At 28.1% G+C, this 17,349-nt stretch overlaps 1 protein-coding gene across 1 annotated transcript in view; it reads right to left on the reverse strand.

The window, feature by feature from the left end:
• Positions 1-17,349, reverse strand: part of LOC112590971 (irregular chiasm C-roughest protein-like) — a 148,563-nt gene that overhangs the window by 51,668 nt on the left and 79,546 nt on the right. Inside the window, exon 3 of the mRNA XM_025334590.1 lies at positions 10,608-10,829. Within this exon, the coding sequence (XP_025190375.1) occupies positions 10,608-10,829 (222 nt within the window). The remainder of the gene's footprint in view (positions 1-10,607; positions 10,830-17,349) is intronic.

Genomic DNA, 17,349 nt, shown 5'->3' on the forward strand with positions numbered 1-17,349 from the left:
TCTATAGGTCATAAGGCCATCATCGAACTGTTTTGTAATATATTGGATTAAACGCTATGCCTACGTTTTAAAGTTTCATAATTTATTAAATACATATGTTTTAAATAATTATATTTTAATAAACAAATTTAAAATTTGATAAAATTAAAATTAATAATGGCAAAAAAAAAGTTTATCTCGAATTTTCGCATCTTCTCTGCCATGATAATATTATAATAATATTGCTATATTATATTTGTGTAAATAAATATTTTTCAAGCATATTAAATATAGTGAAACATATAAATATATTTACATATACATGTATAATATTGCACTATAAACGTGAAAATAGAATACACACGCACGCGCATACTATAGCATTTTTTTATGAATTAGGCACTCTGTGAATTTAACTAATATAACTCAATACGTGCACTTGTTGAACGAATGAAAATTAGTAAAGAAAAAACATGCCTGAACTGTCAAAACAATTATGTTTAATATAATTTAAAATTAAAAAGTTTAATCTATGTAACCAACAATATTTAAATGTGTTATAATATAAACCATGTTCAAAATATTATGTGAAAATGTTACACATAATAGAACTGTTAAGCTGCTCGTCATAATAGTAGATATAGTTTAATGTAAAACAATTTTTGATCGAACTTATTATTTCTTCTATAAATTTACAGCGAGTGAAAAAAAAGGAAACCTAAAAATGCATTACGTTTAAAGCTTTATACAATATAGTATATAACACACAAAGGCTGTTTTGTAATACTTACAAGTATTTATACATAGAAAGAGAGGAAAAGAGAGAAACAGCTAGTGTAATGTCGATCGTAAATATTTTAATATCGTAATGAAATCGACGATGACGTATGCGGTTTGGTCGGTAGCTCAATATTTTTCTTCTTTTGGTTTACTATTAATATATTATTATATATATTATATGCGTATATATGCGCCGCACATGTGTTAAAATAATAATAATAATAATAAAACACAGGTGAAGGTTTATAGTAATTTAAAAAAGTTTGTACGATTTACGATTCCTATCACAGACGGGGGTTTGGATTTTTTATTTATTTTTTTTTCGATTAACCAAATGGGTGTTTATTTCCTGCTCATGACTGCGATACCACCGTAGTAGTAGCTCCGCAACCGGCGTGCTTCGACCTAATACCGACACGTCGTCCTAATACCGGCACATTTTATTGCTGTGCTCGATGGGCGGATCCCGGTCGCATAATATACGTGCGTATATCATATTTTATTTTATTGTACAAGTACATATAATAATGTAATGTCGTAAAAATCAATTTATATCGACCCGCCATGTAGTGCAATTCGTGTTAGTTTTCTACAAACGTGCGTGTCTATCTCGTGCGCTAGTCGTTTCGTGTCTATAATAAGCTGTTGCAGATGGCGTTAGCGGTACACGGGTTGAAGTTTAAGATAGGAAGTGTGTGAGAGACAAATTATTGTTAACCAAGAGTAAGAAGTCGAATCTAATTCGCGCTCAACATCCCGTCATTGACCATAAGTAGTAATAATTTATCGATTCAAGCATTAATATAATGTGTAAATTTTTTGGTAGAAAACGAGTTGACCCGTTCGCAAATTCGTAAAATCATGGTCGTACTTCGCGACAGTAACGCAGTGATGATAACGAATCAGGAATTAATAATTAATGTGTTTCAAGTTATGTGTTACGTAAACTATTATGAAGTTTTACATTCTATTTAATAATCAACTCATCCTTTTATTTGTCAAATTAATAAATACGCAGAGCTTGAGAACGATTCAAAATCAGTTTTAAACATCCTTAAAAATCTTTTAAAAATTCAAAGTAATATTAAGGTCAAAAATATTTATTAATTATATTCTAAAAATAGTTTATATTTAAATTGAAAAAAAAAATCTAAAATGCAATAATAGCTAATAAGTCAATAATACAATATATATAGGTATACATAACCCTACAATGCATGGTGTTGCCTGTGGGCAACAATGTGTATAATAGCCTCTAATATCTAAAATACTTCTTGTAAAATGTTTATAAATACTTTTAAAAGTACTTAAGATGGTATATATTCATTTTATGGTGATTATAATAGTATGGAAATAACTAATTATATTTATTTTAAGCTTTTTCAATATTGTTTTATCGTTATCGGCATTATCAATTTTTTCACTGATGTATGCATTTTCACAGTACAATAAATCAGTGATATTTTATATAATACTTTTGGGAAAAATTTTTTTGTGTTTCCTACACTGTAATAAGTCAGTTAGTATAGAATAATTGACATTTTGTCGATTCGTAGTATTGTATTAACTAAGTTTTTACTTTGTTGCCTGTGAGCAACATTATGCATTCCCGTTATGTTATCATGTGATAATATAAACAAATGATTACTAATAGACAACCACTTGCGTTTTACTGTCTATCGCTGTTCTACGACTTGTTGTACATTTTGCTGACATTTTGAGTTTTTGACTGTTTTTATTGTACTTTTATATAACATATAAAAGGCATACAACATAAAAATTCATTATTATTTTATTTTATAATTAAAAATAAATATTTATCATAAAAGATATTATTTTAGTTTTTTGTGACTTATATTAGTTGTTTTGTTACTTATATTAGTTATTTTGTATTATTTTGTTATGTATTGGCAGGTCAGTCAATTACATTTTTGTTCTAAGTTTATACCAAAAAGGTTATTAATTTTTTATTATTTTTATTTCTATATATTTTTTTGTTGCATATTGATACTACATTGATTACTACTTTATGTTAAATTTAAAAAAAATTATACTTTGTTTTGTAATTGGCAAGTTAGACAATTATTTTATTATATTTATAGTTAATCAATAAACAATAAAACTTTTCAAGATATACATTTTTAAATTTATTGATAATTAATTATGTTGTACCCGTAAATGCATAGTGTTGCTCACAGGCAACAAACTAAAAAATTCGTTTTTTAGGGACTTAAAATACCAAAAAAATTTATTAAGTATTTTTCCCTTAATAAGGAGTAATATAACAACCCAAAAAAAAATTTAAAAAAAAAAAAAAAAAAAATCATGCATTGTAGGGATAATATACCTACCATACATTTTTATATTAATTTTTTATTTTCCAATAAGAATCAGACAAAACTAAAATCACTAAACCACTTTCAAATTTTTCATTTCATTTCAAGCCCTAAAAATATATTATATAAATATAATAAATATTATCATTTAGATAAGTATACGACGTAATTTACTTACAATTATTTATTTACAGTAAATAAGTGTTTTTTTTTTTTAATCATTTATCACTCGTCATATAACGTAATGTAAACGTCTACAACACTGCTCAATAATCATCTAAATTTTGTCTCAATACTATAATATTATACGTAACATATCGTCATATGATTATGAGTAGAAAGCTTGCCACGAAGATTGAAACGTTAAAACGTTTGTAAAATTTAATCGAATACAGCAGCAGTCAGTAGCAAACGCATACATCTATACAAATATAAATGCATATCTATATAATATATTTATAGGGCTTTCATGTCGAATTACCATCGATCTTTTACCTTGCACGACGAAGTGTCATAGCAGCATGTTCCAGGTTATTAGTCACGCACTGAACATCACTTTTATATACTATTATAATCCTATTATCGTGTTAAAAATGAAAACCCGATAATATGCACTACAAACGCGGTTTTTTATAATATTTATGAATAATATATATGTGTTTAATAGTGTGTGAATCAGTATATATTACTATAGTAGCTATTATATTATTAAATATTAAATTATATTATATTTAAATGCTCGAGTGCCGGACGAACAGGAGTGATAATATCATAAATTATAAAGCTAGTCTTGGAAAAATATAATTAACGAACGTGTCTTTGACAGGCTGCAACAGACTACAACTGAGGTACACTGATACTCATCGACGTGAACAAATTCCAAAACGAGTTATTCGTATGAAAATGACAAGAAACTCGAGAACACCATATCTTATTTTTTTTCTTTACCCGTCTAAATTACATCGATCACTTGGGGGCTCAAATTATTATTTCAGTCGAACGCGTGGTGAATGTCTACACAAAAACAGATGCAATAGCAACGTGTCGAAGCGTTGTTGTTTCCTAATGTATGTATATATATATATATTATAGTATAACCATGACACCATGGAGATTTGACATGTCTTATCTCATAATACAGTAGAGCCGGAAAAATTCAGACCGAACATCGTCCGGGTTACCGATTCGTTCAAACTACCGAAGGGTTTTCAAGATGATCTACTCAAATAACTAAAATTTTTATTTTTAATTCAACCACCTTTATATTTACGAGTATTGCACATTAAATCACAAAAATAATAAAAATACTTTTAACATAATGAATTACAAAAAAATATGTTTATAATAATAGTACCTAAGTATAGTAATCAGTTATTTTTTTTTTTTGAAGAACTTCGAGAAAATTATAAATTTATTTACGAACAAATGAACTTAAGCCGTCCAAATTACCGCATTCACCGGATTATCGGGGGCATGGACTATCGAGGCTCTACTGTAGTATACACTTATTAGTCGTGTTCAAAGGTTTTTTAAATTTTCTAAAAACCGTAAAAGACTTTACAGGTAAATCAGGTTATAACAATAGTATTATACCATTGTGTAAGATCAGACTTCATATTTATTACTTCAAAAAGCGTAGTAATTGGGTTGCAAAATTATAATGCTCAAATAATTGTAATCATATCAAATGTACTTATAATACCAATCAAGTTAAAAAAATATATAAAATTGAATAAAAAAAATCGAATAATTATATATTTTTTTTTTTACTTCGAAATCATATTTTATTTATACGAGTTTTCCGCAAGACTAAAAATAACTGAAAATAAATGGTATAAGTTGCATTACATGATCAGAAATGTTAAAATTAGGATTTTTTTGATAATTTCTTTAGATAAATATTTTAAAACTTATCAAATTATTAAGTATAACAATAAGTAATATATTATTGTCTAAGTGGTAGAATTTATAAAATAATTGTTTAATACGTAATAACATACGTAAATATAGAATTAAAAATAATTAAAATTTTAACGGCTAAGAATATTATGATCCAGTGGCATAATTCTACCTGGTGATTTTTATCCTTGAGGTCAAAAACACATATGTGTTAACATACATGCAATTTTATTGAAATTAAGTTTTTACTGTTTAGTCATAAAAATATTTTTAGGTATTACGAAAAATTTAGTATTTTCATGTTACACAGTATACCTACAATAATCCTGAGTGTAATGTTAAAAATTTCTTTATATTTTTAATAAATTAATGTTTATAGATAGTCCAAATATAATTTGTTGATATAATAGTTTCGTAAAAATTTGAACACAAATTTTATTCCAATTAACAGTCTTGAAAATATAAGCAAAGTTGTATATTTTTAATCATGAAAATAAAATGATTTAAGTTTTAAGTCAGTTAACACAGTGAGTTTTCAAAGAAGGAAGACAAGCTTTACTTAAAAATTCTATAAGATGGATAATTTATTAAGTTGTTAAAGTAGTTGTTTGTGGGAATTAAAAACAAAGTAGCTGTGACTTTTAAGATAAAATGTCATATTATAATTAATATATAATAAACTGAAGGTGAAAGGTTACTTTAATTTTGAATTGAATAGACATTAAAAATAACAATCATTGCACATTTTTAAATAGTTAATTAAGATTTTATTTATATTATTTGTGCAATTTTGTTTTTAATCCTAAAAATGAAATAAAAATATGCCAAAAAATGGTTTAGTACCAATTAAAATGTCGAGTTTATATTCATATTTTTAAGCAGACGTTTGATACACGTTATCGTTCAAAATCTTAAAAAATTTCTTAAAAAAATATATTTTCAACAAACATACTAATGTACAGATTAAATAACTAATTAGTAATTAAAGTAACCCATCATCTGTAAATATTATAGTAGGAAGTTTTGGGTACCTATTTTGTAATAAATAAAGTTGTGTCAATACAAAAACTTTGTCGATACGCGACTTTTTCGGATCGTTGATAATAACATACAAACTGGTTGTTGCCGTAACAACTTGCCGAATATCAAGCACTATATTGGCTGCTAATACACGAATTGTTTTTTCACTTTATTTCAGGGACGATTCGATTTTGAAATCCTTTAATCGAATAAATAATATTAAAATGCCTACGTCATCGTCGTCGTCGTTGGCGTCGTCGGTACGATCCAATAAGTGATAGTTATATTAATCATACAGTCACAATTTTTGTTTTTCGATCCTGTCGATATTACAACACACACTACTTTAATACATAGGTAGTAGGTACCTATACCTACTTAAAAACCCGTAAGAGTACGTCGTATTAATTTCGATCTATTTAACATTATTTAATTATCTTGGACTGAAATAATAACCGCTAGGGTGTATGCGTATCGCATAGCGTTTTTAATCGAACAGAATATCTGATTGATTGTTGCTACATGTTACACTATCAAACCGTACGATCGAAAAACTGTTTGCGCACATATAATATAGGTAAGTACCGAATAGATTAATATTAAAAAGCATTAAGCCGAAAACGTAATGCCGTACAAACACCATGATGGTAGATCGCGTATTAATCACACGCACACTTTACTCTATTATTATATATAATGATTTTTTAGCATGAAAATCGAAAATAAAAATAGATATTATATTGTAGGTAATTATACACAAAAAGGCGAGTGAACTTTGCAATATTTTTTTTATAAATTTACGCTTACGTTGATCACGAGTAAAAAATGACGATTTTATAAACGAACAATATTTTTATCGTTTTAATTTAATAAATACACTCATATTATGTATAAACGGGAATACAAATCTTTTAAATAATTTTCGGTTTTAGCAAATACTGTAAAAAAAATTATAGAAAATTGTGTGAAATAGCACAATGTATACGTAAGTCCGATCCACTAATCTTTGTGATGATAATTTGTAACGATATAGTGATATTTATGAACTATCTATCGCACAAATATTGAAAATGTCGTTTTTCTTTTATTCTATCAGCATCGAGAAAATTATCGAAATTATAGAAGAAAAGTTTTCCAAATTGATACATTTTAGTTACCATAAATTTATTTTTATAAAAACGGGAAAACTCAAACTTGTACATAATATATTCGGTGAGACGAATTGACTAGTACACGGTAAAATACTTAACCCTATATATGTATGTGCGTGTTTGCATAATGTGTATGTATACATTATAATATTAAACAGTTAAAATTTAAATGTATTCTCAAGAAAGTTTAATTTCTTCGTATAATTCATAAACGGCCGTACGGTATTAAGTGTTTTAATTAGTTTCAGATCTCTTGAAAGAAACTTGTATAAATATAATTTGCATTTGTATTTGTATTTCGAATTTTTTTTTAGATAAATATATACGAACACCGCATTATATATGAATCGTAAATTAATTAAATCTCTGATAAAACCCGTACCACCACACAATACGCAAAGGTATATACTATATACACGACAATCTGCATTCGTTTTGCATTTTGTGGTAATAGGAACGTTGAAAAAAATATATTTTTAATTAATTTCAAAAACGACGATTCTTATCAAGTCCTTTAAAACTAAGCAGTATATCTACTTTTGTATAATATAACTGATATACAGTTACACGTGTACAATAACCAATAGTTTTGTATTTATTATTATAACTGCTTGTGTTAGTTAAAAAACGAATGATATGCTCTTACATATTTGATCATATTTGATATTATAATAATACATAGGTTACAGTTCAATTGTTTTACTTTATATTTGAACAATAATAAGTTGGCACATGGAATATTATTCGATAAAATATTACAACTATATTTTCACAAGGAGAAAAATAACGGACTGAAAATATAACACACGTGTTTATATACCGGGTTGATTCTTTTAACCACAATGAAAGCACTTCTTGTTTAAAAAATAATATATTATATATTATTTCTCGTAAACATTATTCATCCATATATCTATTGGTAGATTTCAATCTACATATTGTATTAAAATAATACTAATTTCATAATCTGAAACTGATTTCTTCAAAATATATTGATATAAATATGAAATTTGAATAGCTTTTATGCTAGTAATTGGGATATAGATTGAGTTTTCTGACAAGAGAGAATTAAAGATAAATAACTCAGTCAAGGTTAGGATAAATTATCCGCTATTCTATTCACTTTAAACTCAAAACAATAATTTAAATGAATAAAAAACTGTTCAAGTAATGTACAATTCATTAAATATACACTTTAAATTGTACGGTTACTTCATCAATAAGAAAGTAATACCTAATAAGCTCAATGATAATATACAAGATGTAAAAGTTACATACGTGTAGGTTTTTAATTTTCAAAAAGTAAATTTCTACTAAGGCCTATTTTTCCAAAAAATGAGTGTTTAATCGTTTTATATAAATATTTTTAAATTATTGAATGAAATAATAGCAAGCTGACAATTGTATTTATTGGGTACAAGAAGTGTGTGTAACGTAGGTAAATATATATAGCTATTATTTTATCGCAAACCAGAGAGTATCTCAGAAAATAAAAACATATTTTTTTTTTTTTAATTAAAAAAAAATTAAATAATAATAAAATATTATTTGCTCTCAAATTTTTTAAATAAAAAAAAATTGCTTTATAATATGACGTAGATATATTATATTTCTCGAGATATTGTCTGATTTTCTATGTAAAAGTATCATCCTGTATGAGTTACAATATTTTTCCAAAAAAAATATGATTATATTTTATATAGAAGTGCAAAGTTGTTTATAGATAGTATATCAGGTATATATTGTATATGATAAAAACGTAAGTACTGCTATAGTATATTGCCGATGGTGGTAGTGTTGACGGCAATACTTTCTATGGTTCAGGCAGAAAATTGGGGAAAATAGTGCGAGCGAGTGCGTAGAAAAATAATAAACTTTATTAGTTGGCGCCGTTTCGGAGAAAATTATTTAGAGTTGCGCTTTAACACTCCTGAACGGTATACACGTATTACCTCTATTTATGAATTATATTTCGTAATATGATATAATAAACCTACTCATATAGATGTTTTATGTACACTTTATCCGTATTGTTCTGCATCCCTCCTATTATATATATTATTTAAATAAATGGGTGCGTAAGCAATAGACGACCCCAACACCGCCAACGGGTATTATTTGAGAAAACAACGTTTTTCGCGAAGCTCGTGAGATTATAATAATAGTACACGTTTGCTCGTACAATAGTGAATAGATCATTGATATATATATATAATAGGTATAATATGTTATTAAGCTGCGCGTGGGGCACTCCTAAAATGTGTCGTGCGTCGTCCTGAAATACATTTCATAAAAATATTACATCTATAATATCTATTATCTACCCATGAGATAATATTATATAATTTGGAGAATAGCTGCAAAAATAAAAAGCATCCATTATACTACCTGAGTATAACATAATAACGCTATAGCATAATAATTATATTTATGTAGTGATTTACATTTTGTCTTATCCATGTCCACGATGTGACTTATAAGTGGATTTTCGTGTTAAATCGACAATTTTTTTTTTTGTATTAAACCATATTTGAAAAATATATATTTACGGATTTTTTTAATTTTCTATACACTTGAGCAATATTATCTTCACTGTCCGTACTTAAATAATATATTGTATAAAAATAGATTCTCCGAGAATGCACAGGATTCTGTTCCCTAACACTACATCTCTACAAACTGTATCACTGGTAGTTGTATATTTTCGGAATAAGAATTTTTGAAAATAATTTCTAGTGATTTATAAAAATGTTTTTAATACTTATTTAGAATTTCCAGGAAATTTGAATTCTTCGAAATAGAAAATTCAATGAGTAGTTCATAAGTTATAATCTAACTTTATGAATTAAACATACCAATATATGAATATTTGAATATATACAGTAGATATACTGAGTTTCAAATCTACGATAATGTACATAAAATATAAAATACATTTCATATTTTATGAAAACTATTCGAGTTATTAAGTATTTAAATAAATATTTCCGATTTACTTATTAGTCATTTTGTAATATTATAGTACAATTCAAACCATATATATATACTATAATTTATAAAATATATTCAAATTTCTAGCAGGCTTTTAAGTTCTTATTGTACGAGCATAAAGTAGAATAACTTGAAAACTATATACTTGATCTAATATTTCGGTTTCGACAAATAAGGATCAAATTTATTTGATAAGTAAAAGTTTACATTATACACTACAGTCATCATACTACATCCCCTTATCAATAATAATGTTATCATAAACATTTTCTTAAGTATTTGAAAATATGCGGTATTCAAATAAATTATTTGTTTCATAATATAATTTCAAAAATTAGAATTCTTAGGGTAAGTGTATAATATATGTCGGTGGTGAAACTACAGCTTTGCAAATGGCAAATCGACCTATATTAAAATAAATTATAAACGTGCGGTCTAGCCGAGTACTAACCTTTGGAGCGAATTTGACATACAAATGGATTTTCGTCTGTAACTTTTTGTCAACAGCTGAGTTGTGCGCCTGACACCATATCGACGTGTTGTGGTGTTCCATTTTCGGTACAATTTTCAAAATGGATTTAGTGGTAAACCGTTTGTTCTCAGTAGCCATGGGATTGATAGACGTTTCAATGTCATCTTCAATCGCATTACCGGAGCCGTCAGTCCATGTGATCTACACCACAAAACAAAAATAAAATTAAAATTTAATCAACACTGTGTTTTGATGAATTAAAATAGTCATACTACGTTGCAAATAATTTTTATAAAATATGAACTTAAGTATTTTAGATTGTACTGAGATAGATCGAAATAAAACAAAAAACGATTAAAATGTATTAAATAACAATTATAATAATAGATTGATAATTTCTGCAGCAGCAGTTCATAACATGGTATCCAGAGTTTATAGTAGATTATTGAAAAAGCTGCTGTATTTGGAGACGAGTCCGTGTGTATGTTATATTGAACCACGATTATGAATATAATTTTATTATTGTTGTTGTTATTGTTGAATAACGGCGTGTACACAAAATAAAAAACTTTTTTTTTTTTTTTTTTATTCTATTCCTTGACACGAACTTTAAACACGCACGTACGCACAAAATTTATTTTTGATGAAACTTGTTACCTATGTTTTATAATACGTGATATTAAACTTACACATTTGTATACCTATATTATAATAACTAATAAGTAAGAACCGCCTGTATATTTTATAATAATATTATCGTTATGTCCAAACGACTATTTCCGGCTTCAAGTTTTTGATTTGTAATATTAATCGAATACAATATAATATTAATTTATTATGGTTTTAAATAATAATTAAATTATACAAAAAATGTTATGATTTTTTAGTAAATATAAATGAATTAACTATAGTACTCGCCAAACTCTGTAATTATAATATGCACATACAGCTTGTATATACTTTAATAATATACATGTACATATAACGTGATGTATAATTTGCCTGCAACTATACATACACGTGTAATTTACACACGGTAGGTTTGTATACCTAGATGACGTGCTGCTAGAAGACTTTACATTCGATTACATTACACACCGTCACTGGGTTGTACCCTTGATTTATTATAATAAGCGGTGATCGCATTGCACAATATAATTGTATTATAACGTCTTATACACCGACGTACACAGCAGCACGCACGCGTTATATCTTACTACGTCTGACAGTATACAGACTAAATATATGTTGATCGAAAAAAGTTCTTCTACTCTGATTTTATTGTAGAATTTTACTGCTACACGAATTCGATTCATTATGATAATACCTGTAGTGTACATGATAAAATTACACGACTATTGTGATCAGATTCGATACGAGACGTTGAGACATCATTTATCTATCTGTACCACGATATGAACGGCGGGTACCACTACCAGCTATATATGTTATGACTTATGACATTTATAATGAGGGAAGCAGGGGTAGTGTTATGTTTTGTACTGAGAACTGAAGTGATATAATAAACATTTTTCCGGATTTAATTTAACGATTAATATTATATAATGTTTTCGTATATTTTTTAACAGTTAAGTTTATTCGACATTTGGGAAAAAAGTACTTAACAACTGAATAACGATACAAATTTAAATCACCCTGGCACCCTGCACATAAACTAATTATAAGGGCTGGAGTTAGTGACGTTGACATGCGACGTCTGCTGCGGTGATGTGTTTATATACACACGCGTATATGACCGTGGTCACACCCCCAATAGAAAATATAATATGAACAGTATATACAGGTAGATGTTGAAATTTTCATCACGGACGTTTATTCCAATACGTCAAAAAACCGAAGGTATACGCTTTTAGATTTCGGTAACATGTTACACGCGAGTCTGGTTAGTGGTTCTAAATTTAGCACACGACCCATCGACAGACGGATGCGCGTTGCATTTCCGTTTTTACTTCCTGCATCACAAAATGTATATTTACACACACGCGCACACAAGAATATTTAGTTTACGTTAAACACATTATATTGAGTGTCTTGAGATCTTGTGTATAGGTTGTTCTAAATATAGGAAATATTAGCTCATATTCTAATAAAATATACATGTGATTAATCCTTGCAATCTTTAATAATATAATGTTAAATATTCTATGAAGTCCATTTAAAAATATGATTCCAAGTATGTCTATAAACATATCATACATGCGTACGCTGCTACAGAAATTTTATCTTATGTGATAACAAAAGGTATATAGTTATACCAATACCTATTGTTATATTACGTATATATAGAGTCACAATCAAGGGATATTATAGATTAGGGGAGGGCACAAAGAATATTATACATTGTTTAGTACTAATAATGAATATTCTGATAAGCGATAATAATTGAATAATATTGGCCATGGGTAATTTATTTAGAAACTTCTGAATTTTAATTTTAATAAAATCTTACACCAAGAAAAAAAATCATAAAAATTGATTAATTATGAAGCTATTATTTAATTGGGTAATAACAACAATATGTCTAAACACACTTCTCGATAACAGTATACACAAATAGTAAAGTCTAATACAATTATCTTTAGCATGTACACGCTGCACCTATGATAATATTGTATACATTTACCATATATTAGTGTTGTACAATAAACGTTATCGGTACAGAAGTTTAATTTTTCAAACGATATGAAATCGAATCAAACTATTATATTATATAAAAACTGTTTAATTTGTATTAAATGACTCTCGACTGTACATAATATAATAATATCATATATAATATTACGTGTTTACAATTAAACACATAAAACGGCGAAAAAAAAGTTATGCGTATAGAGCGCATATTATACACGATGATATAGGTGTGTATTAACCCTTCCCCTTATTGCCATACATCATCGTCATGATCGCTTACGGATCCCCACCGTAATCCAAATATGTATGTCCATGACTTCTTATGGTCGAAATGTAAAGCTTGTTGAAACTCGGAAAATGGCTGACTTTTCTTATCGAAGCGGTCCGTATTTACGATTATTTAGTCATTGACAAGAACCGAATAGCAATAATATATAAAATCCAGTATATTCATTTATTATTTTTGGTCACTGCAGACTGCAGTCATATTTGCGTATTTAAAATGTCAATAATTAAACTGATGTAAAAACACAGACCTCTATGGTTGTGTATATAGAACAGTCTGCTATTTTATCTGCGACTTCGATACTTAGGTCAAGTCGGCTAAGTCTTGTTATATATTATGTGGCTCGATCATTGTACGCGTATGTGTGCTTAAGCATGTGTATGCAAATTGTATACGATTTGTATATATATATATATATATATGTATGTAGGTCATGTGTACATTGGACTGGTCACCGGGTGGAATCGAGCGCAGGTCAGGGATGTATAACGACGGATAGCCGGAAAATTACATGGTAAATATACGTACTTTTATATACACATGTGTTACGTATGCTGATATTATATATATATATCGTCGGATCCGCCTACGAGTCCACTCGACGATGACCGAGTATGACTAAGTGATGGGGGGTCGTGTCCGGGGGGGGGACGAAGGGATTATGATATTATCCGTATTCATATGCTGTGGAGTCCCGAGACGATTTCTCGCGGCGGATACACGAGTTTAATATTATATTGTGTATATATAGCAGTGTGCATCACGTCCGAAATCACGCGTTTTACAATGTTTTTACGGTGCACCTCTATTCCGTCTTCGTGTTGTAAATTATACATATTATATAATATATATATAATACCTGAGGGTACCGACCATTTTGCGAGAGGTAGTTTTATTATGTTGTATAACTATTAATATTGTTACTGTTCTTATCGCGTTATTATCATTATTAGGATGTAACTATAAACTATAGTATAAGTATTAGTAGTATTATTACTTACATATTTATAAAATATATTATATCGTCATCAAAGAGACGTGAATTAATGAATTCACGTTAATGACCATTATCATGACTATGTAACAATGTTAATGTCCACTTTTTTTCAGTAAACGATGTATTTAACGATGTTTCTTAGGAAATATTGATAGATTCGGCTCTTTACATGATTGACTAAGTGTTTTATTAGATTTGCTTGTTAAAATAAAAATGAATTTGCCTTGTAAAGTTACCGGGTCATTCTATTTTACCACAAACCTGCAGGAAAAACTCGGGTGCAACAGACAATTTTTTCTTCTGAGGGTTGGATGGATTCGGGGATTAAGAATAATTTTATATTAGGTGTTTATCCAAAATGTTCTAGACAAAATACGAAATTGTTCGTGAGTTAAGCAATGCCGGTACTGCTGTGCTACGCACGATATATTACATACCTAAACATTATTATACACTCTTCGCGTTATTATTATTTAAACGCACTAAAATGGGAAAGCACACACAAAACGACTTATAATTATACGCGTGATACATCATATCGCAACTATCCGGTACGTATAATAATATGTAGTATACGTATATATTTTTAAACTATTTAATTTCCACTCGGCGTGCCTAATGTCTTCTATACGTTATAATAAACCGCCGCGCACGGTGCTGATAGAGGATGTTAGATCCTATCGAGTATAGTATAAACGATGATATTATTGTAATTAATATATAGTGTATGAAGGCAGGTACACTATATAGGTAGCTCGCGCTTTCAGTAAACAAAATATTATTATTATTATTATTATTATCCTCCGTTTACCGCTAAGCTACCTTTCCACACATCGTATTATTTCCGTACTATATAATATTATACGTACCTATATGCAGAGATTAAAACGCGATCAATTGTTATGATCGTGGTATAATACATAATAACATACACTCACACTCACGTTTCTACATCTACAATAGTGGATACATATTAGGCACATAATGTATTATTATATTTAAAGCACCATCAATCACATGAGTTGCCGCCAACGTTAGCCGAGTGATACTTAAACGGATCTGTACCTATATACCGAGTACCTTCCTATTCGCATATGGATGTACCCATATATATATGTGTAAAAACGCTGCCGTTTTGTCGGACCAACTTCAAACTCTTGACCGGAACTCGGTCGATTTTAGTGTTAAATATAACTGATGACTACTCTCGACGCATATTATCCTCAATGCAAAGGTATAAATCATATTATGTTATTATTAAGCCGAACTGTTTTTCGAAAATGCTTACCCTCATTTTTTTCCTTTGGTAAAGAATTAATTTAAATCTTGATTTTTGGAAAAGTAAATAAAAATAACAATTTACTTTAAAAAAAATATTGTTCATTTGAAACCCTAATGTAAAAAAAAAAACAATACAAATCCTATAGGCTAAAACAATTGAAAAATGTTTCCGAAAAAAATGCGATTACACTAAATTTACAACTTATTAAGCTTTGCACATTATATAATATAATATTATATGCATATGTATACCAAAATATAAGTTAATTCGATTTATAATAATAATAATATTAACAAATGTAAACTCATTGAAATTCTGCTTGTTACTCTTATCTATAAGTATACATAGTATACATAGTATACTTATGAATAATCGATGTAATACCAAACGACCCAAATATTAAAAAAATAAAATATAATTAAATATACTGTTAAGTAAAAAGATGGGTAACGAGCAATTTTATTATTAATGGTACAAAAATAACAGTGTATTTACATATTTTAAGTAGCAAAAAATTGTATTATTCATATTCCTTACTGGATGGGGACTACAGACAACTTTCTAGAGCGGGTGTCCACACCAAAACTACTTGACGTCGTCTCTATACCAGCCTCTTATCACCTTATGTATATTTATATATATATTATTTTATAACCAGGGCATGTTTATTTGTTCTTAGCACTATCCCATTATCCTCTACCGTTAGTTGTATATATATATATAAATATTATATATACATACACATAATTAGTAAATAAAAATGGATAGCAAGGCGAGGTCATTTGAAAATGTTCATTGCGCGATAAAAATAACGAAAATTGTATTTGACTAAAAATCTATGAAACACGGTACCTCTTGGTTCATCCATCAAGGTATAATCACGTATGAATAATATATAGTACCTATAGTGATAATGCATTACAAAATTGATTATAAAATATATTAACTACATACTTTGCATAATGCCAAAGCGTTCGGACGCTCAAAGAAAATATAAATATAAAATATATATCATATTATATTCACAGCTTACCGATATTGATATACATTGTATAAAACGGATTTATAAAACATATTTTTCATCATTGTTACTCGCCGTACGGTAATGCGCGAAAGGAAACGAGAAGAATTATCGAGCGCGCATGTTTTAATATAGGTATCTATACTCTGTAAGTACCAATCTATTATTATTTTAATTAGGACATTTTTTACATTACGTTTACGATAAATTTAATGATCTTTTTTAATTTATTACAGTACTGTATGGCCTCATTTTTACAATTAATATATGTCCTTGATATTCGACAAAGAATTATTACTCTTAGTTATAAATTGCAGATTACAAATTACGTACTGTATATTGGCGACTGTGTATAGACGTATAGAGTAGATAGATGTGCGTATGTGACGGTACAGAAGCATTGGCATATTATCGGCAGTTAACACCATTAGTTTTCCACAAAATTGTATAAAATTAAATAGTTCAGTCGTAATTACCACCTAT

Source organism: Melanaphis sacchari, unplaced genomic scaffold (genome assembly GCF_002803265.2).
Source record: "Melanaphis sacchari strain LSU unplaced genomic scaffold, SCAv2.0 Contig123_pilon_pilon, whole genome shotgun sequence".
Taxonomy (NCBI): Eukaryota; Metazoa; Arthropoda; class Insecta; order Hemiptera; family Aphididae; genus Melanaphis; species Melanaphis sacchari.